The sequence below is a fragment of the Borostomias antarcticus genome (assembly GCF_949987555.1).
Source record: "Borostomias antarcticus genome assembly, chromosome: 18".
In the NCBI taxonomy this organism is placed as follows: domain Eukaryota; kingdom Metazoa; phylum Chordata; class Actinopteri; order Stomiiformes; family Stomiidae; genus Borostomias; species Borostomias antarcticus.
Genome location: NC_140251.1, coordinates 3403589 through 3425628, shown reverse-complemented (window position 1 = coordinate 3425628; position 22040 = coordinate 3403589). Strand labels below are relative to the sequence as shown.

The following is a 22040-nucleotide window of genomic DNA, read 5'->3' as shown; positions in this document are numbered from 1 at the left end:
AACTGGATAGTAGGCTGTTGACGACTATAGCACTACTCTGGTGATAGTAGGCTACCCGAACATTAGGCTGTTTACGCCTGCCATGTTTCTGCTTAACATCATATTTCCCACATTAGTGCCGTAACTTGCCGTTAACAGGACACTGACAGGCAACCTCAGAATATAGGCTAGTGATTGACTGAGACCTGACAGTTTTCTCAAACTTGAATCCTACTGTTTGAGTAGGCTGAGGAAAAGTTCACAAGTTCAACTTTTGGAGATAATATGAGCAGCACTATGGTGAGAGGAGAGGAAATGTGATGACCAACGCCCGGACTCGAACTGCATGTTGCTCGCAGCAGAATGAAGACAGTGGCTAGTTCCTTGGGGATCGCAATAGTGTCCGGTGGTGTTGGGTGATCATTTAATAGCCTCTTTCAGATAATTAGCTAGCAATACAAGGAATCAATGGTGAGTTGGACTGAACGTTGGAAATATACAACCTAGGCTACATAAAAGACAGTCCCACAGAGCGCAAGGTGTTGTGTGTGCGATCGAGATACAGAGAGAGAGAGAGAGAGAGAGGGAGAGAGGGAGAGAGGGAGAGAGAGATCTGGGAGCGGGCAACAAAACATTCACAAAATCAAACGCAACATTACTTTACTAAACCTGCATGCTGCGGTCACATATTTATCAATGATCAACTATCAATGCAAGGATCCCATATGAGGATTTCGTGTCCCCTCGGACAGCTCCTGTAGAGAGCAGGCACAATCTAAAGTCCATGTTCCCACCAGGAAATAAATAAAAGTGACATTGTACTGAGGGGAGACTCATTAGTTCGTTGTCCGACGCTAATACAGGAGCAGAAGTGCAAATTATAGAGTTCAGCTTCAACACACGCTCTGTCAACTAAAATCAACTCGCTAAAGCAGTGATCCAAATTAGGCCTACTTTGAACGAAGTCCTACCAGGCAGAGCATGATTCATAAAAATAAAACATAAAACAACTCCTGAGAAAGCGGGCAATTAGTCTACTTTTTGTCCTACTAAGGATAAAGTTAGACGTGGCTAGCGTGAACGTTCTTCAACATTACAAGTCCACATCAAATATAAAAGTTTGAATGAATTTTTGTTGTCATAACGACTAGTAATTATTTTACGTGCAGTAGGCCTAGGCTAGGTAACATGGTGAGAAATGCTCAGGCAAAAATGTATTCCCCCCTCCTCAAATAGACCTAAAGATGGATATATTTGGTGCAGGTTGTTATTGATGATGATGATGATGACGACGATGATGATGATAATAATAATAATAATAATAAGTTAATAATGCAAATAATGATAATAATAGCCTACGCATCACGGCTAATATTATCAAGGCTTTCCATCTCTATAAAGGAGGGGGGGGGTCTGCTTCAGCAATATGGCTTCTATTATGAAATTCTGTTGCTCCGGGGAACCATGGCATGTTGGATTGCTAGACGCCATATTGACTAAACTAATAGGACACCGAGTTAAAGGCGAGTTTTAAGGCTGGGCATCGCACGCTTGATTTCCCTTTACAGACACAGCCGAATTTAAACAAATCATATAGGCTAGTAGGCTACTCGGGCAATATCTATATCCGCAAGTCTATTTTATGTAGCCAAGGGACACTAGTAGAAGTTGAAAAAAAATAACATTAGGCTATCTGACAATAGGCATAGCCTACCCACAGTTTATGGATTCTATTGACACAATCTATTATTTTGGAATACACGGAACTTTAAAGGTAGGCTACACCTATTGCCTGAACTAAGACGCTCTGAGGCATGACACTTTGCATACCATTTCAATAGGCCAAAAACAGTCCTCTCCTTACGAATGGTACACACAAGTCTACACTATTGTGAAACCAGAAAATAGAAATCGTCCATATCGGGCCAATCGCTCTCTCTCTCTCTCTCTCTTTTCTGACGCTCTCTCCCTCCCACTTTGACCCAGGCAAGATTACGGGCACGAGCATGCAGGTACACACTCAATCGTTCGACAATTAGCAATAAGAAAACATGAAAAACTTTTGTTTTCAAATTCATAAATTATAATTTAATACCAAGAACAAATTTACAGCAGAATGCTCGTTTACAATAAGCTAACACAAACAAACAAGAATTGTGTTCAACTATAAACTTCCACACACACTCACATGTATCACTTGCAATTAATAATAATAATAATAATCATAATAATAATCATTAAAAAAAGTATCTATACGTTATCAATACCCTGCAGTCATATATTTTTATATATTTATATAAAAACGTGGGTCAGTTTAAACTGTTCATAATTACAATCATGTATCATTCTCTGGTCCATATGTGGCATGGAAACAGCCAAAGATCAGTGTTCAATCAACTACACAATATGATCCCTTTTTATACAACACAACATGGTGTCTTGTGTGTTGAAGAAAAGCCTCAAAACAAGGACAAAATTGCTAGCTTACACACACACACACACGCACACACACACACACACACACACACACACACACACACACACACACACACACACACAAGGCATCTGTCATAGACCGAAGGAGCAGAACACTAAGTCAAAATAGTACTCCTTTCCAAACCAGCTCACCCTGTTTAGTCTAAGCCTAATATTGAACGTTTTGTTTCTTTTTTAAATACAAGGGCTAGTGTACTGAATGCACAGATTATATCTATACAGTCAAAAAACATTTACATTTATATATATCAAAGGTAAAATAGGTTAGCGACCTGTGGCCATGCATTCACAGTCTAAATACATGAAAAAGAAAACATTTTGTTGTAATATGTATATACATTACAAACATACCTTCAGTGCTACTAGCTAAGTCTGCCACTCAATTTGAAGACGTTGTATTACCGAAGAAAATGGCAACCACAGATTTTTTAATCACATATACTTTGTATAAAGGAAACTCGTTGAAATGAATTGACCTATATTTACAACAATACTGTCTCTAATCAATGTTTTCAAGTGAAATACACGAGCATAAGACTGACGTTTCAAATCTAATCGTGTTCCCAAAGTTATATAGGCCTACTTAAACAACGTTTTGATAAGAAATTACATCGCGCTTGTCAGGCACTTAATGCTTGAAGAGAAGGGTGACATTTCAGGGACGTCGTAATAATACTGCTATTAAACACTATTCCTGCAATATGTAAAAACGTTTATGACCCTTGACCTCGACCATTAAAAAATAAGTTGGTGTATGGCTAGGTGTTTTGAATCAGCCAAACACAGGGACATATGAATCACGTTGAAGATAGTTGGAGATGGATATGCCTGTATGGCTACTTGTAGTCCAAGTACAACCGTTTAAAACGCGTTAATACCGCATAGGGTAGCCTGTCGCGGTGCAGTTGTCCCTTGCGAAATCCCAGTTCAGAGCTGACGTGGTTCGACTGCTTAGCCTAACTCAAAACAGTGACAAAAGTAAATGGACCCTGAAAGTCCATCTATCAACGTGGAAATAGAGCAAATGATTTAGCTGGGTCAGACAGTTAGGCCTATACTTGAAATTGAGAAAAAAAACGTGCCCAGTTTACAGGGTCAGCTTGACTAAGTGCGGTTGCAGCATTAAGCATGTATTTTCATAAGCCTTTTCCTATTGCTGTGGATTTAGTTTTAATTCTTGAAGAACATTTGTACATTACTTTACTGTTTCAAAATAAGTCATGGTTTTAGAAAAGAACACCTGTACTACAGAATCACATAGGCAGGTTTGGAACCAGAAAGGAGGAACAAAAGAAAAGTACAAAACACAGCTATAGATACATGGACACAGGACAAGTAGTTTGGAAAAAGAAAACTTACTTTTTCTTTTCCCTTAAGTTTTTTTTTCCAAATTTTCATTTTAAATGCACTTTATAGATTCATTTTCCTTTTAAGGATTACCAAAATCCTTTTCATTTTTTTTTCATTTTATTCTTTCTTAAAAAAATGGATAAGAAGCAAGTTGTTCCGAATGACACTGAGAGCTTTTATCTGCATTTTGAAAGTTCACTGGATGTCTCAATTTTAAAATTCACAGTCATTTAACAATGTCTTTCTTCATGAAAGCAAGCTCGTGTAACAGCCGTTTTCCTTCTACAAAAGAAGCTCTAACCATTGTAGTCCTAGCCCCTTTCTTCATTCCTTCTGCTTACTGAATTGACATGTAAGGCCAGTTAAAACTGCTCCCCGAAAGCAACATATCCCTGATTAGGGTTTCAATTGGGGTTTTACCTACCAATCGGACGAAAAATAATTGCTCTATGACCGAAGAAGAGACTGTGCGCAGCGAAGGCAAGCGAAGTAACAACTTCCCAAAACGAGTTGGCTGATTGGGATACTGGCTGCGAACATATTCCTCCAGGGCGCATTGGGACTTCTCTTGCAAACTTTCCACATGGGCCACATCTGACAGGCCACAAGCATCTAGGGGAAGAGAGAGAAAAAACATTAATTATGTTGGTTCCAAAATCGTATAGCTACTATTAAGGCTTAAGAGCTGGTAAAAAAAAAGGACCACACTGGTCATAAATTCACTGACAGCATACCAGCCCTTAAATCAAATTGATCTTGAAAATGTCTCTGATTTGTGCTTGTAAACTAGCCTAGATTATATATTCAACATACAACAATAATTGATGATGATAATATATGAAATTTTGATGATCTAATTTCCAGTAGCCCGACAGCCTATTGAGGCTTGTCAACTTAACTGTTCATATTGAGTCCATTGTTTATTCAAAACAGGACACTTTGTAAAATAAATAAATAAATACAAATCTTTAACACACCATATTAAAAGGTGAACATTACTAAAACGTTGAGCTATGGCCATTTAATAAGCACATGTCTACCTCATTACACAAATAAAAATGCACTATTGGCGGTCTTATGCTGGCGCCGCATATAACAAAATAAATGTAGGCCTACACTTGAACCTGACAGCATATTTTTAAGTTTTCAGATCTAGTACCAGTTTGAATCTCTCGCCCTCCCCCTCTCTCTTTCTAACACACACACACACACACACACACACACACACACACACACACACACACACACAGGAGGGGAGAGAGGTTACGAGTTGTGACCTCTGCATTGCTTTGAAATGTCGCTTCAGGAAGGAGTAGAAGCGTCAGGTCACCTCACTATAACTGCAACTTGCCATCAGTGACGAATCCACACAATAACTGAGGCTACTATACTGTATACCAATGAAAGCATAATCACTAAATAGGCTACAAAACATGACTGCAAGCAAACTGCCCAAATAGCCTATTTCCAACAACAGAGAGGCCATACTCCTCTGGAGTCAGATATGGAGATAAATAATATCAGTTAATCCAGAGGTAGGCCTAATTATTATAAGTCAAATAGGGTGTTCACATCAAACAAACCAGCATTTTAAAGAAAAGGTCCATGCATCACATCTACATGAAAATAATAGCCCACGTAGGCCTATTCGAGCATTTGAAAAAGAAAATATACTGCATGTATGTAATGGAATATGTATACTATTTCGAGAGCATGGCACATTCGTGTGCTTTTCATTTTCCAACGTGATTCTGTAGACGCAACTATTAGGCTATAGTCTAGTCGGGACGTTTGGGCCATGACCCAGTTCTGTATCGAGTCCAGAAAATGCCTCGGATCCCTATCTGTAAGAAATCATCGTGAATCGTTCTGCACATGCTACGATCTAAATACGTGCACTAGAAAGATGAAACAATTCTATTTCCTATCATGATTTGTAGTTCCTATCTTTTTGTGTAATTTAGAAGCCTATGGAGTATGGCGGGCAACGTGTGCAAATGGGGCATTAGGGTTGTCTCCCCCCCCCCCCCCCCCTACGGGGTGACATAATTTATAACTGTCATTGTATATACAAACCAGAGATTGGACATATAGGTGTACACACATGGGCCTAATAATGACAGGTAGAATACTCCGAAAGTGTCAATTTATCGTCAGTCGCATGGCTTACGGCGTTCTACACAACTAACAAGTTGTTATAGTATTCATGTCACGGGCCAAAGTTGTATCCTGCAGCTTTGAGACAACATTTTCTTCACGTGAACATACGCCTAAAGTTGCTTTATAATACAAACACGTAAATCATATCAGTGGTTATTAATTACATGGCAATTAATGGAGATGGATAGTCTACAAATCAGTAGCCTAAATTAGAACAGCTCCTGCGTTAGCTGCAGTGTTTACGACAGCAGTTAGACTAACATGGAACTTGTTCGTTGTGTCACTTCCTCAACATTTCACGAGTGTTGTCTTCTGTTGTTAATGTATGCCTGTGTCTTTCATGATGGAAAAGTTCTAAATGTTTTTATGACACATGCAGACTATAGCCTACAATAATACTTCGAGGCTTCATTGAAAATAGCTTAAAGGATCTTGGAGCTTACCTGAAGTGAAAAGCACAATTGCCTTTAAGCAGCTGTATTCAGCAGAGTCAACGTGCAGTGCCTTAAGCTTTTCCACTTGTTCTTGGAAGATCCTAATGTGGTCCATAAAGGCGACCACTCTGTCCGCAGACATGGGGGAGGCGTGAAGGCCAGCCGCAGCCAGAAGTGGGGCCACATGGAGAGGCATGGAGCACTGTGCGGCGTTGAGCACAAACAACTCACTCCAGGTCAACCTCAGCAGAGCCACCTGGTCAGTAATTTGAAGGTCTGGAAAGAATGGGATATTCCTGGCCCACTCCACGGCACTGAAGAGCATCCTGGCCGCTAGTTCACAAATGTTCTCGATACCCATTATGTTGTTGGGCTGCATGCATTGACTGCCATACCGGGACGTTGGGTATGGCTCCGCTCTCAGCAGAAGAGAGATATATCCGGATAAGTAGGAATGGCAGTGCAGTGGGTCCCCATTTGTCAAGGCGAACTGGCCGTGGTGTGGCTGTGTGGGCGGCATCCGGCCCCTTTGCACCGCTGCAGTAAAAAGAGAAACTGCAGATATTGATGCCTGAATTCTACACATCATGAGGCAAAATGTATTTCTGACCATGCATGCTACGCCTGATTAATAAGGACCGGACTATATTGCATTGTCTTTGCGTTTATGATCAAATAGATCCCACACATTCGAGTGTTTGGCTACTGGGTGTAATGCTGTAATGAGACATTCGCTAATTAACACTTCTAAAACAATAACCTTGATGGATGTTGACTACGATGGCTACATGTTAATAGGCTATACTAGTAAAATGACCTGAACCTATATTTTCTTGATGAAACCATTCACGCTCAACCGAGTAAGCCTGCATAAATCTGGGTATTATTTTGTTGTTGGGCCTCAGCAACACGAGCTATACTAGACTACTGAATGTACACACAAAGAGGGCAAGGCAGACATTGCATGCTTTAAACCCTTAACCTACTTAGCTAACAATTCAGCTATAGTTTTACACTGCAAACTATTTTCAACTTAATATTGAGCACAAAGAAGACACATGGACTATGTACACCTTGTTCGGAATCAAGACCGCTTTCGCATCGAGATAAACAGGAATGGGGGATAAGGGCTACACACACACATACACACACACACACACGCTGTCCTCCGTCGACACTCGCCATAATAGCACGATGTAGCCTACAGTAGCCTATGCGTTTCCTATTCAAATCCATATGCGTAGCCTATCTATTGGCCATCTATATCAAGTTGAATAGGCCTATTAAATTCGAATGTTTTAAAACACACTAGCGCGTCTGACATAGGCTAGTAAACAATGCTTGACTTGAACTACTCTTTGATCGAACGCTAAAATGTAGGTTTGATGAGCTCCGTCTAGAGCACAAGAGCGAGCGGCTCCATTGCGTGCCACGGCAGTAGGCTAGCCTAGAGAAGACGAGCCGGGAGAGGAGGATATGGAGGACTGCAGCATGTAATTACACAATTCATTCAGCGCACAAGGCTACACATCACAGATAAATCATTAAGAAAACAAAAATCCCAATACCTTCCCGTCTCATGCCAACTTTTAGGCATTTTTTGAGGCGACAGTACTGACACTGATTGCGATGGTGCTGGTCAATTGGACAATTCCTGTTGGCACGGCATGTGTAACTGAGGTTCCTTCGTACGCTCCGTTTGAAGAAGCTTTTGCACCCCTCGCAAGTAAACTGGCCATAGTGTTTACCACTAGATTTATCACCACAAACCACACATTCTATGTGTTGTTGTTGTTGCTTTTCCGATTGGTTCTGCGTCGTCTGGTTTGTCGGCGTCGATTGCGTGTTGTTTGGAGGTCCTTGGACGGGTGTCTGAGGGGTCGGAGGGGCGACCTGAGAGGCTGTCAGATTCAACTGGCCTGGTTGAGGGGTCGGAAGGGATAGTCCTCCTTGGGCTTGCGAAGAAAGAGTACCTTGGGTGTCAGCCACATCGTCCTGGGAGCCTCTCCACACTACCATTGCCATATCTATCAGTCAACGTAAAGAAACTTTTTGTCTGCCGTTTTGGGGGTCGCGATGAACGTTTCTCAAGGAATGCAGAACGTTGTAATCAATGTAGTCAAATAAATGTCAGTACCCTACTGTTTTCAAATGACCGTTGAATCTTCCGAAAATTTTCGATATTGCTGTTGCAGACGACGCGAAGCTCAGGTTTCAAAACTGATGTGATGGCGAGCTGAGTCGCTGCCTTGCGCGTAAAGGCCAAGTCCAGGGGCGCTTACAGTCAGCCATCCAGGAGACCCATCAAAGGAAAAAAAGGTTGGCTAAATGATTGCAATTATCAGACGAGGTAGGCTATTCAAGAAATGGAACAGCAAATTGCACGTAGTGGACCTGACAGCGGCATGAAAACACAATTGATGTTCACACTGGCAGCGAGCGCTATCAAGTTCCAGCACAAGTCTTGAGGAAAATCGTCAACTGGTAAAAAAAAATATATATATATATATTGCTGCTTCTCCCTTTGCTTCTTGTGAGGTAGCGCGAGCAGCGGCGCGCAGCTGAAGCCAGTGCTTTGGAGCCTAGAATGAATTCAACTCTCCGACGAGCAAATGATAGCCTACTAAAACAAAACGATCACAACCTACGAGTCTCCTTCATGCGCGGAAAAATATTAAGAAAAAGAATAGAGAATCAAAGTGATCAAGTATGTTAAAAAGGGGGAGGTTAGGAAATGATTGCGATTTGTAGGAGCTGGGCTGGCAGAATGCTTTCTCTCTGATCAGCTCACTGAGCTCTCTATATAGTGAACTTTGACACGACTGCTGCAACTTAGCACACGTTACCATGGAGATGAGCTGCCATATAAGGAAAGTGACTGTGTTTGACTGGTCAGAGCTCACGGACCTCCCCCTGAACCCCATTGGCTACTCGGCATTTGTGCTACTTGGTGCCTTGCCAAAGCAAGGATAAGGGTCGAGAGCAGTGCTTGGTCCTAAAAAGAGACGGTTTAGGATGGAGCACCGTGTTTCTAAATCAGATAGCCTATCCACACATCATAAAATCACCAACTCTTTCTGTATTCACTTCACGGTATGAGACCACGCGAAAAATGTCCACGATTATGAATGTGAGTAGCCTAAGTGAATGCATGTTCGTAAAAATAGTCTAAATTAGGCTACCAATATTTAGCCAACTGCGCCTAAGACGACAACGTTAGGCTGCATCGCACACTGAAGATGATTTTACATGGTTACATTGGACCAATCCTTCTTTAAAGTCCCAACTATAGACGATTAAATATAGGAACATTGGCAGTGAAGGCAATATTCACATCGATAAGAACTAGGCTACATAAGTTGAGTAAAAACAATAGCCTGCGTTCATGAGTCATTTGAACACTCCAGACAAGTTTGTGATAGCCTACCTTTATAACATCTACGGTTTGATTGTGTTAACTCACAATTCTGGGATAGGCTAGTCGATGGTTATCAGCAATGTGCATCAGCATCTTATTTCAGAAAATGCCTAGTCTACATAGGCATAGGATCCTCTAGGATGGATCTCCACCAGTCTGTTTAATCGGCGATATGACTAATTGCTTGCTTTGGATTTCACTAGCCTATTACTTTCATATGCATTTGTGTAATTTAGAGACGAGGTGTGTGCACGAGAAATTTGATCCTCACCAAAAGATATTGTTGTAAAGCTACTGAAACATAAGTCTCACCTATAGAGTTTGTCTGATGTATCTTCTGTTCATTTTTTATCCAGTGAGTGAATTGGCAGATGTTCAGCTTGACCATAGGTCGGGCCTACAGGTTTGATTATGAACTCATGTTGTGACCAGAGCATTGCAAATAAATCAATAATGAAAATAACGTGCATACTAGCGTACTACTAGGCCAACTAAAAATGAAGGTCCATCCTAATCTGTTTAGCCTAGGCTACCACTCAGGTTTTATTGCACATCGACTATGTCCTATGCAGCCTAACAATTTTACAAAACATTTTAATGTCTAATTTCACAAGGGCCCCAGCCTACATCCAGACTGCATATAGTTTCACGTGAAGTTAAAACGTGTAAAGTGGCTCTCTATGGTCAGAAGCCTATAGCTAGAAGGCTATTAGCAAATTTCAACTGCTTGCTTAGGGTACTTTTGAAAATCACCAGATGCTGTCAAAGTTGGGTCCAGTGAAGAATATACAGAGCTAAATCAGAGCTATAGCCTAGGCTGTCAATGGAGGGCCATGCAGCGGACAGGATCTGAGGGTCTATTACAGTATATGGGTGCCCCCTAGCGTATGTATCAGTTCTGCATCAAAATCAGTTCAATTTAGAGGAGCGCCATCCGCCTTGGAAACTACTTCAGTCCCTCTTCTCTCATTGACCAAAGCGCAATAACGTTCGCTTATTTCAAACTGATAAGGCTACTGTTTCTTGAAATATTCTTCTTAATGACTCGGACGTCGTGGTTAATTAAGTGTAAGTCCCCGTTTTAGCGACTTAAGGTGCTTCGATGAGCGCGGAATTGGAGTAGAACCGGAGTTTTATGTTTTCAAATGTGTTGTAGGCTATCAACCAATTACGTTTTTTATTTTATTTGATTAAACCTAGTTCATAAATAGGCTTACTTAATGTTGATCTCTTCAAATAAAAAAATATAATTATGGATTCCGTCAATTTATTGGTGAGTATAACATTTTGTATACTTAGCCTATTCCATTAGACGCATAAGAGCAGGCGACTTAATATTGTTTGCATGTATTTTTTTTACCTTTTAAAGGACATAACCTTAAATCATAACGTTATTTCAGCTATTCAAAATAAGCTGTTTAATCATTAAACACAGTTGACACTATACAGTAATTGCCAAGATAATGAAAAGACGAAGGATGACAAGCTAATCATTGTGTGATTATAGGCTAATCAGATTTTTTTTAATGTATAGGCTACATAGGCGAGGCTCTTCGGTTTGTGAATGACGCTGATTGTGAGACAGACATAAATGTATCGGCTACATATTCTCACAAACGTACCAAATGCATACGTTGTCGAATAGTCCGTAGCGTGTTGCATCTTCTCTCACCACAAAACACTTAGTCTTCTCTCTCTTTTCGAAATATTGTTCAGATTCAATGGGAAAATATGTCCTTTCCCACCGGAATGGAACAAAAAAAAAAGTTTATTAGAAAAGTAATAAGCTGTAGGGCCTATGTAAAAGCTTAAGAGAGCGAAAAACGATGATGCACGGCATCAACTTATTAGCTACAATATGGCTAATATTCTGAACCTTGTAGGCTATTGTATGCTGACTTCTCATCACGAGTAGAAATTATAGTTCTCTTTATCAATGAGAAAAGTAGCCTATAGGCGAATACACGAAGAAGATGCGCTGTGCGCCTTTTTCTGTTCAACAGTACCGTGATCACATCGCACCTCTACGCTTCTGCTTTGTGTGGGTTAGATGAGAGTGAAAGGGAGGGGGTTAACTCAGAATAGACACCTGTCTTTTAGGAGGTAATAACTGGTTATACGATGCTTTAACGCTTTCTTAATGCTAGAATATCATACTATGAAACGTAATTGCAAGAATTTGAAAAGCACAAAAATGAGGTTAGGAAAAACTGAACTTGAGGAGATACATTTTCATGGGAAATGCTATAAAAACATTATACCAATCTAAACATTCTAACTCAGTTAATGGGAATACATGTGAATTATAATTAGCCTATATGTTTTGTTATTATTAGTGTTACTATTACTATTGCTTTTATTATTACTATTATTAGTATTATGATTAGTAGGCTATTACAGAAATTACAGTAAAAAGAGAGAAGATGAATGGCATCGTTATTAACATTTAGCTGGGACCCAAAATTTGAAATAAAGTTTAAATGAGAGAGAGGGGGAGAGAGAGAGAGAAAGAGAGAGATAGATCTTTTTACAATATCTAACTTAACCTGACCTGGGGTTACTGTACAAAACGTCACAACAGTAGGCTTAAGCATTCTTATAAGCTACAGGTCTAAGTCAAAATGCCTGACTAACTCTTTCCATGCTCTCTAGATGGAAAAACTGCAACAGAAAAATGAAGGTAAGCGTCATGCGCCGCAGCTTTTAATGTAGTCTTCAAGAGAGAATCTCAAAGCACAAGGCGCAGCACGCCTCCAAACACAATAGCACACCGGGACTTACATCGATTAGGACGAGACTCTAGGATGTCGCCGTGCTAAATATTTACTGATCACACACAAATAGCAAGATCTTTAACGATTTTCCATGCTCATGGTGCAGAGAAAGAGGTAAATCGCTTTAGTATTGTTTGAAAAGCAAAGTGCCCACTCTGGGACTCGGTGCTATAGGCCATAAATGTGCCCCAATCTGAATAACCACAGTTAGGTGAATCGATAGATATGGTCTGGTCAAGTTAACGGGTGAAATTCACGGTCGTGCCTTTAAAAAGCTTTCACACAAGTAACAGGTTACACAAACACTCGAGATGATATCTCCAAGTGATGTACAGCCAATATAGGACAGCTTGGGCAATCAATAAGTGCCAAATTACACGTTAAAACAACAAATAATAATAATAATAATAGCCTAATAATAATAATAATGACATAAATATAGACAAATCTACGAGATCTCGCCATGTTCCTCAAACACTGTAGTTCAGTCGTTTTTATCTGTCAAGCGTGGTCAAATTTGAATACGCAGGCCATAATAGGCTACACTAATGCTAGGCTAACCATAAAGATCCAAATAGGCGTTTTCTCCTTCAGTCGTGTGGGTTGAGGGGCAGATGAGACCCCGTGCGTTGGAGAGAGGGCAAGACGAGGATGAAAGTTCACTTCTATCTTATCTCTTCCTTCACCAAGTTCTTCAGGCGGGAGATAGAAGGATACTGGCTGAAGGTCTCCGAGATCCCGGCCTGATTAACCCTTCCAGCCCCGACTCAGAGCAAAGGTTAAACAGGCTAATCATCTTGAAGAGACTGATTGAATTAGACGACAAGGAGTCAGGGAAGTAATCACTGATCTTTCCAAAAAACACCCTGCGTCTAAAAGTTAAACATTGAAATTAGAAATTGAAATTATGTCACATTTTAAATACATTATAAAAAATATTCCTTCCTTTATATTCCTGTATTTTTCAAACAATCATGTAAACAAAAAACATCCATGCTGAAGATGCTATAATTGTAGAACAGTCGTTATAATGTAATAATACAGAGTGCAAGGAGAAGTGTTGCAACTAATAATTTAGAGGAGTCCATGTAGGTCTGCGCCCCAGGACCAGGTGGCACTGGTATTGTGTTAGTTAGCTGGGTGCTGAATGGAAGAGTTTGATTGGCAGATGGAGACAGCAGACACAAATGAGCTGCAGTTGATCTCTGACAGAATGTATAATAACTAGGTGGCGGTGTCCAATCTGCTGATATTAGACCAACAGGACGTCCATGTGGTCTAGGGGTGACATCTGGGCTTACAAGTCTACCTATAAGTAAGATGTCACAGTTCCACACAAACTCCTCTATACTAACTACTTTACCTCCTATTCAGTGACCAGGCAAGGGAGACTTGGGTTTACAGCATGAAATGTCAGTATGATTTGGTCAATACAATATAAAGACAATTTAGAAGTTATATATGATAGGATTCAAACAAACATGCAATGTTTCATGCCCAAAGTGTGGGATATTGATACATTTATTATTTTTATAGTAAAGACAGATGTATTAATATATCTTACTAATAGGTAAATTGGAGAGAACTCACCATTGCAATCTATCAATCTATTCAGTGAGCCATTAATAGGCTACATTCAGTAGAAGTGTAATTATCATATTCAAATATATGTTAGGTTTTATACTTTTGTTTTGAGAACAAAGTGTTTAAGGAAGTGTTTGACTCAAGAACTCCTGAGGCAACATTGACACAACGTAATTTCTAACAAATTACAACATATTTTGGCACCAAGCCAGCTTGATTTGGGAATAAAAACATGCTATCAGTATAATGCTTGTAACTGGTATCAGTGGCTATTATCTCTTGGTAGTTTTATGCTTATAGTTTTTTCTACTTTTGTTTGAGATATTATTGCATCAATGATGTTGATCCATTGCTATGCATGAAAATAGGTGTACTTCAGTAGCCAATGATGTCAAGCTGTGCACGGGTGTTGGGCTTTTTGGGAGTCAAGGTACTTAAAGAGCAAAATTGTGTTCACGACCAGTTATCAAATCACTAACTCACTAGCGGTGAATGATACTGTATACTGTATGTACTGTACTGTAGCACACACGCGCACATGTGTGTGTTTTCTGTCTCTTCAGTGGTGTAGATCATTCTTTCCTCTTTCTGTCTATTTGCCCTGAGGGCCAATCTAGAGTAAAAAGCAGCAGAATCAAGATAGCTCACAGTTTGATTTGCCAATGATAGATTATGGTGTCAATTTAAACAGCAATGTTTAAATCCCAGATTAATTTGTTTCAATGATCTCTCCTTAGGCACACTGCCAGAACGCTACTGTAACTGTGTCCTTAACGTGTTGGGTGTTGGGTATTGTTTGAATCATGAACATTATGATGGTTAATGGTGATAACAAGGGAAAGCAATAGGAAAGTCAGTCATTGCATTGTTGGGAAACATGCAACTATGAATAGATGGAGATAGGTTTGTATCCCTTACTAACGCTAGCGTGTTGGAGGAAGAAGGAGGAACTCATTATTTAACAGCCAATCTTTTAGTGAGACACAAGGTGTCACATGGTGTAGATGTGGTCACCTATTTTAATGTGATTGAGTGAAACTGATCGCAAAAGCTGCCCGCTGGTGTATCCCTCCTCTTCACTAAGCAATGCTGATACAGTATTGTGAATGTGTTGTTATTAGCTAGTAACACCTACTTACTTACTGTTATGCTTTCATTCATTCTAGAAATGACATGCATTGACGATAAGCCACTGAAAGCCTTGCTATGTATGAATATCCATACATTAATTAGCTATACAAACCACTGCATCAATATTCTGGGATTTGATTAATATCAGAATCAAAATTCAATGTATTGTGCTACAAAGTACATGTTGGCATGTTTTGAAAACAGGTAAAGATCCACTTGTAATTGCTGTCATTAAATTGTACATTAACAATGTAAATAAACCTGTGTGATGACTTCAACTGTTTTGTGTCACATTGCCTCCTGTTAATGTTGCATCAAATGTTCAAATGATCCCCTTCGATGCCAGTTCAATGAAATAGAACAACCAATGCCAGATTAATTAAATAGAACGGACAATGATATATGTCGAGAACTATTTTAAAATGTGAAACGGGACAGAAATAGAACAATTTCAAAGGCTTTAAATCCTAATTCATTAGAGACTTGAAACTGACATGTTTATAGTATAATAGTGTAATGTTTCCATTGGTAAGAAAATATGAAGCATGTTGGGCGGGGGGACTTTTATCTGTACATATCTTATTTCTTCACACTCACGGTCTCAGTCTGGACCTAATCACAGACCACTGGAAAAAAACTCAGTTTATTAGGAAATATAAATGTTTTCAGAAATAATCAAAAAGTGAGGGCAAGAGAGAGATTGATTTGACTGGTGGATTCTACTTAATTGGAAGCAGCTTGTTTCCTAATGAGGGTCGTTGGGACTTGGGAGACATGGACTGAAGTTTGGACCGTCCTGCCATGAGCCAATCCCATGGCACATGGATTGTACAGTTTTCAAATAGCCAATTGTATCTGTACCAGTATGACAGAAACGTTTAACAGCACAAAAAGGAATTTGAATCAAATATCAATGTTCCCATTGGGTTACTCTGTTTCTCACTGATAACAGTGTTGTTCAAAGTCATTTGAGAAAAAAAATGTGAAAAGATTTTGTTATACTCACCTGGTGACCTATCCCATTACTTTCACAAACTATGAATTCCAATGAACTGTTTTCACCATGAAATTTGTGACCAGGATTCTGCACTTTGCATTACACACAATGAATAGAATGTTGTGAAGATATGAATTTATGGCCACAGGGTAGAGATCCACTTCAAGCAAATACAAGCACATTTTGTTCCCATCACTTGTCTGACCGAGACCTCTCTGGACCCACTTTGTCCTACTACCTGTCGAATGGATGAAAATTAATTTCTTCTACAGTACACAATGTCACTCACTGGAAAGCGTATCTTTGTATGTTGCATTTCGACCAATAGGGTGGCCTCAAGTGGTAGCGAGAGGAAAAACACCAGGGGGGATACCCCCTGACAGTATCTTGTGGTACGTGGAAGTTCTTTCAGAATTGTCCACCTGGAGCCGACTGATTTGTTGCTCTCTGAAGTTGCCCTTGCAGCTGGGGGTCAGGAAAGGTCAGACGAGCAAAATAGATGACAAATAGTCAGCAATATGAGGTTGGACTGAACAGGCCAAATACAAACGCAAACAAATAAAGTGTGCCTCCTGAGCTAGTTACTCATACTAGTATATCACTGCATTGTAGTTTGTAACACAATACAATGAGCAGCAACTTTAGTTTGAAGAGACTACTAGTAGTGTCATGTCAAGGCTTGTGAGCTATACCAGTCTTCCACTCTCAACTTTTCTTCCTCTTATTTGCAATAGCAAGTAGCATTCAGATATATTTCTTGATTGCACTGTTTGATTTACTGATATCTGGGGTCAGTAGAGGTAGTCAACGGCGTCACGAGACACAGAGAAAAGCTCCTCAGCCCTGTGGTTTCCTCTCCTGAGGATGAACCTAGTGCTGACTCAGCAACAAGGAGGCCCCCCTATGGCCTTCAGCTCCCCAGTTTACTTGATATATTATAGTTATTGGAATTAAGTCAGCTCAGAAATGATCCATCAGAATGAAGTAACCTTGTTGAAAGAAAGGGGAAAAGGGAAAGCAAATTGTTGTGATGGTAAGGAGTGCCAGAGACAGGCAGCTTCATAGCCTTAATGAGTGAGACGTGAGATTTAATGAATGCTGGGTGGTGGTATTTACAATATTGCCAAAAAAAAACATAGCAGTGCCTAGGAAGCATGTGAAGTGTCTTCTATGAAAAAAACATTGTCAAACAAGATTCAGGATCAATTACACAGACAGATAAGGCCCTGTTTATATGATCCCGACATAACTGATCAGCCGCAGTAACCAGACTAGTGACAGTCCCATGTGACACCCTTTGTCATGTGGAAGTCAATGGTAAGTTTTCTCCTGTTCAGTTCTCATTATTCATAGTCATACTCACACAATGATGAGTAGCACTGATAATGCAACCTACCTCCACAGACAGGAAACAGGAAAGCATACGCTTGTCTTCTTTCTCTCTCGTGTTGTCCCTCATTGTGTACATTGTTGTCTCCATAAAAACCTTTTCTTTCACCCAAGCAAATATTCGTGACTATTATCTACCTCATGAAATCCACAGGAGATCCTTTGGATTAGTGGAATATTGAGTGATGGCAGGGATGATTGGTATTTGGGTCTTCCATTGTAGCACATGAAATGAGTGAAAAGGCAGCCTCTTTTCCCTGAATAAAACAAGGATGAACTGATATCATTCAAAACCGTATTATTCCTGGCATAGTTATGGAGAGAATAGAGGATGACCATGAGCCCATATTACTCTCTATTCATCATATGAGGTCATGGACAACTAATCCTTCATTCTATATGGTATTCCTGTCCGAATATTTGTAAATATGAACACATGAGTAGGCCACCTTTGTCTAAGCCATTTCCTTATTGTTCACAATTTAATACCTTATACAATATATGTCTGAGGAGGCGTTTTATCTTTTCACCAGATCGGTAGACTGTTCAACAGTGTTAACTAATACCACCACTTGGCCCTCCATGGTCTAGACTTTCCTTTATGAATGAAACATTAGCAGAGAGGTGGCTGTTGAAAAGGGTGTGTCCGAACAGACAGGGAGGCATTCGAAGGGCACAGCTCTAGACAGAGAGGTGCTGTTGATGGTGCCAAAATGCCAAGGTCTCACCACAACCAAGCACTGGCGTTCGTGCTCCCTGTTTATCCTTGGGTCAATTTGAAGACCATTCAAAGTCAAGTGCAAACTGCTGGGGAAAATGGCTCTGCGTCCTCCAGCTTGTTTAATCACTGACTCAAATTACAAGTCAGGTAGGTTTCTCTAATGAAATTTTACTCTACATAATGAACAGAGAGGAAGTCAGCATTACCACCCAAGATAAACAGCCTGATGACCCTATTAGTGAAGCATTTGCATATATCTTTAGTAATCACTCCATTTCACTTGGTCAGCTTCCTTCTTTAATGAACCTTCTTGACTGACATACTACAGTATGTTATCACAAATAAAAGGAATATGGCAAGATGATCCTCATTCTTAAGTTTGGGCCATGATGTCCATAGCCTTGAGCAATACAACATGTTCTACTGTAATGTAAAAAAAAAAGAAAGAAAAAGATACCTACTGTAACAGCAGTGGAAAATATTGGACACAAGACCTGTTTTGACTTATCATTGGAACTGCAGACCTTGACCTGTAAATTAATAATAAAAAAAGAGAGAGAAAAACTTTGTACAAAAATTCCAACGTGATGAGTCACCATCTCTGGTGTAATTGCTTCCACACCAGCCCCCTCTCACTCTCTCTTGCAGGCAGATTCCCTCAGACAGCCAAGTAAGTAAAACAGCCCTGCGTTATCAAGGGCTTAGTTTACAGTCACCGTGTCATTGTTTTCTGGTTCACTGTACCACGCTCAATACAAATCTGCACTGGCCTCTTACTTACATGATGCTGTATTGTAATGTGTAGTGCAATATCAAGGTAACTATGTAGATAATGTCCCGACCCTTACTTTGCTTACTATGTTTTCACTATGTCCCACGAGACAAACCCACAAGACAAACCATCATACACCATCTGTGTGTCATGAAAAAAGTGAAATACCACATTATTACCAGATTTACGGTATTCAGGGCCTTTTGTTTGTGATTATTTGGCAAAAAATATTGGTTAATCCAGATGACCTGTTCAGATCACCAAACAATCGAACGCTCTGGTGAGAACAAGTCTGTCCTATGACTTCCCAGCTAGTAACAAGTAATCTGGAGCTTGGTGTAGCATCACTAAGACTGCAGGTTGTGTTCTATCCAGAGACAACAGAGACAACTTCTTAAGTGCTTGGCCTCGCCAGCACTTCAGGCCTCAGGAGGTGATTGAAAGTTCTTTATCGCAGCAGCCGTCATACGCTTGGTACCTGCCAACAGCAGCTTCTACTACTGTAGGCCTGGCTGCTTTGTTTCTTTGTGTAGTTCAATTTGCATTGTGTAGTCCTGTGGGCTGTGTGGGGCAAGTGGTAAAGCAGCCAAAGCTATAATACAGGACAAAGCACTAATATACTGTAACAGCACTTCCTCTGCAGCTCAAGGTGAAAATAATACCATAAACTATCAGACACTTCATTATAATATTGGTGCACATATCCAGGACGCTTAAAAAGTACCAGCCATTTCATCAAGCTAATTGCCTGTTTGTAAGAGGGAGCAAACTTTTACACCATCAGTCTATTATGGAGCCTCTTTCTTAATCACAAATAGAGCCCTTGTATCCCAGAGGGACTTGCATTCTAATTTACAATTGAACCACAGACCAAAGCTATCAATCTTTCACAGACGTTTTTTCCCTTGGTGTAGTTGCTCTGACATAACAACAAACAGCACAGAGAAAAGGCTGCAGTGACAGATCTGTTGAAAAGACAGTATTATATACACCCCCCCCCACCCCCCTGCCCCCGCCCCCATGCACAAGCAACAAACACACACACAAACACACACACACACACACACGCACGCACACATGCAGACATGCATACACTCCCGTAGTTAAATTCTGCATAACACATTAAGGGCAACATTGTTTGTCTGCAATTCAAGCCAGGCTGAGTGCTCAGACCAGGGCAGTGACACATGGGGTATCTTCATGGCATTCTGAAGTGCACTTGCCCAGAGCTGTAGGCGGAGCAGAACATGACATTTACAAGGGGAGTGTCATAGGGAGTGTTTGTATTTTTGGGGAGCTAATGAGTGCATGTTTGAATATAGGCTGCTTGGAACAAATCAATAGAATATCAATCATCTAATGTGGATGATTGGTTTTTACAAGATTATATTAAGTCAGGTGCATTTGTATCAAGTGCAGCTTATTGATACAAGGTCGTGAAAGGGGTGTGTAGTCCAGGCACATCCAGTCCGTATGCTGACCTGGAAGTGTGTCCTAATCCCCCCCCCCCCGACCCCAAAAAAACAAAAAAAACATGACCTGATTGGTCAGGATCCTGCATATTTTTCAGAAGCTGTCCCCTGTAAAGACACAATCTACTGTACGATGACATGAAAATGGCTGATCTGACAGTTTTGCATCGACGAGACCCGCGACTGCTCCTGCGGATCATTATGGTCCCCATCAGGCCGCCGGAGGGCTTCGCTCGCATTCCTCTGGGCAACGTCGCCCCCGCAGCGCCACGCCTTGGTCCCCTTGATGCCTTCAGTGATGAGTCTCGTTGTTAATGAGTTAATGCGAAAACTCTCAATGTCATCGGTGGAGATAACAGGGAAGAAAGCCACACATTGTACACATAATGACAGGCTCCCAGCCTGCCTCTGAGATGTCACGGGTCAGCCATGTTAAGAATGTGTGCGCCCAATCATCTACTGATCTTTATCAGGCCGGCCTGCAGCTAACCGAGCCATGGGCCCAATCAGGGGTGCTGATGAATGAACAAAGGGGCCCTTGGATTGTTCTGGCTGCCACATGACTGACTCTGTACCAACACACGATGACATTAGCAATCAATATAGCGATTACTGAGCAAGTTATTTAACTTAGAGTCAAAACACAGTTATAGACACATTTTATGTCATATCTTCTGCTGCACGAATTTTGAACACTTGTAGATTACGAAGATACTGGCCCTTGTGATTTGAATGAGCTATGTGATCTTTCCTAATTTGATGATCATAGTGAATTTTAAGTTTGTCAGTAGATCCTATTGAGACAATTCTTTCCAGCAAACGGAGAAAATAACTGTTTCTCACACTCATCTCAACCATCCACAGTCATAACATAACCGCTGTATAGACAGGACAAATGTCTAAAACGCCTCGCCAAAGTCAACGTTAGTGTAATTAAAATGAACAATGTTTATGTCCTTGGCTATTTGCACCAGTGAGTGTATTTCTAATTAATTGTGCCATCGTCGTGGCGATAAAGCAACAGGTAGCCCTTTTAAAGGGAACTTAGTCTAGCAAATGATGTACATGGTGACCAATTAGGATCTTAGGTGGCTTTGCATGTCATGACGAGCTGGAATATAAAAGGAGATGAATTCCAGCTGTCGCAGATACGTTAAGACCTGACAAATTGTATTATAACAGTCAGTGAAATCCACACCGCACTGCCGTCCCCTTCTCTTCAAGCACTCGCTGACATAGGCTGTCTCAGATTCTAGTCTCCAGCTACAGCCAGGCTTAGACAAAAGGCCGCTGCCAGTCCGGTGGCATTTGTCTCGTTCTACATTATCTGAAATCAAACGCTCTATTCTACTCCCACGATTCC

The 22040-nt window shown here is 40.5% G+C and overlaps 1 protein-coding gene across 3 annotated transcripts; it reads right to left on the bottom strand.

Moving 5' to 3' along the window:
• Positions 1-2030: 2030 nt before the first annotated feature.
• On the bottom strand, positions 2031-9169 carry nr2f2 (nuclear receptor subfamily 2, group F, member 2). Of its 3 annotated transcripts, XM_084452617.1 has the most exons (4): positions 7988-9169; positions 6429-6974; positions 4250-4437; positions 2031-3951 (listed from the first exon to the last, which is right to left on the bottom strand). In XM_084452617.1, exons 1-4 carry the CDS (start codon positions 8442-8444, stop codon positions 3943-3945), a joined length of 1200 nt encoding a protein of 399 aa, XP_084308743.1. In that variant the 5' UTR covers positions 8445-9169; the 3' UTR covers positions 2031-3942. The 3 variants fall into 3 exon arrangements, with proteins under 3 accessions (XP_084308743.1, XP_084308741.1, XP_084308742.1); XM_084452615.1 differs by having other exon boundaries at positions 2031-4437; XM_084452616.1 differs by having other exon boundaries at positions 2031-4437; positions 6429-6956.
• Between the last annotated feature and the right edge of the window lie 12871 nt (positions 9170-22040).

Bases quoted from the DNA above. Each gene is read 5' to 3' on its own strand.
- nr2f2 (XM_084452615.1), bottom strand. From the start codon at position 8,444: ATGGCAATGGTAGTGTGGAGAGGCTCCCAGGACGATGTGGCTGACACC. The intron at 6,975-7,987 runs GTATTGGGATTT...CAATATCTGCAG, and splicing joins AGTTGGCATGAGACGGGAAG to TTTCTCTTTTTACTGCAGCG. The intron at 4,438-6,428 runs GTAAGCTCCAAG...CTCTTCCCCTAG, and splicing joins AATTGTGCTTTTCACTTCAG to ATGCTTGTGGCCTGTCAGAT.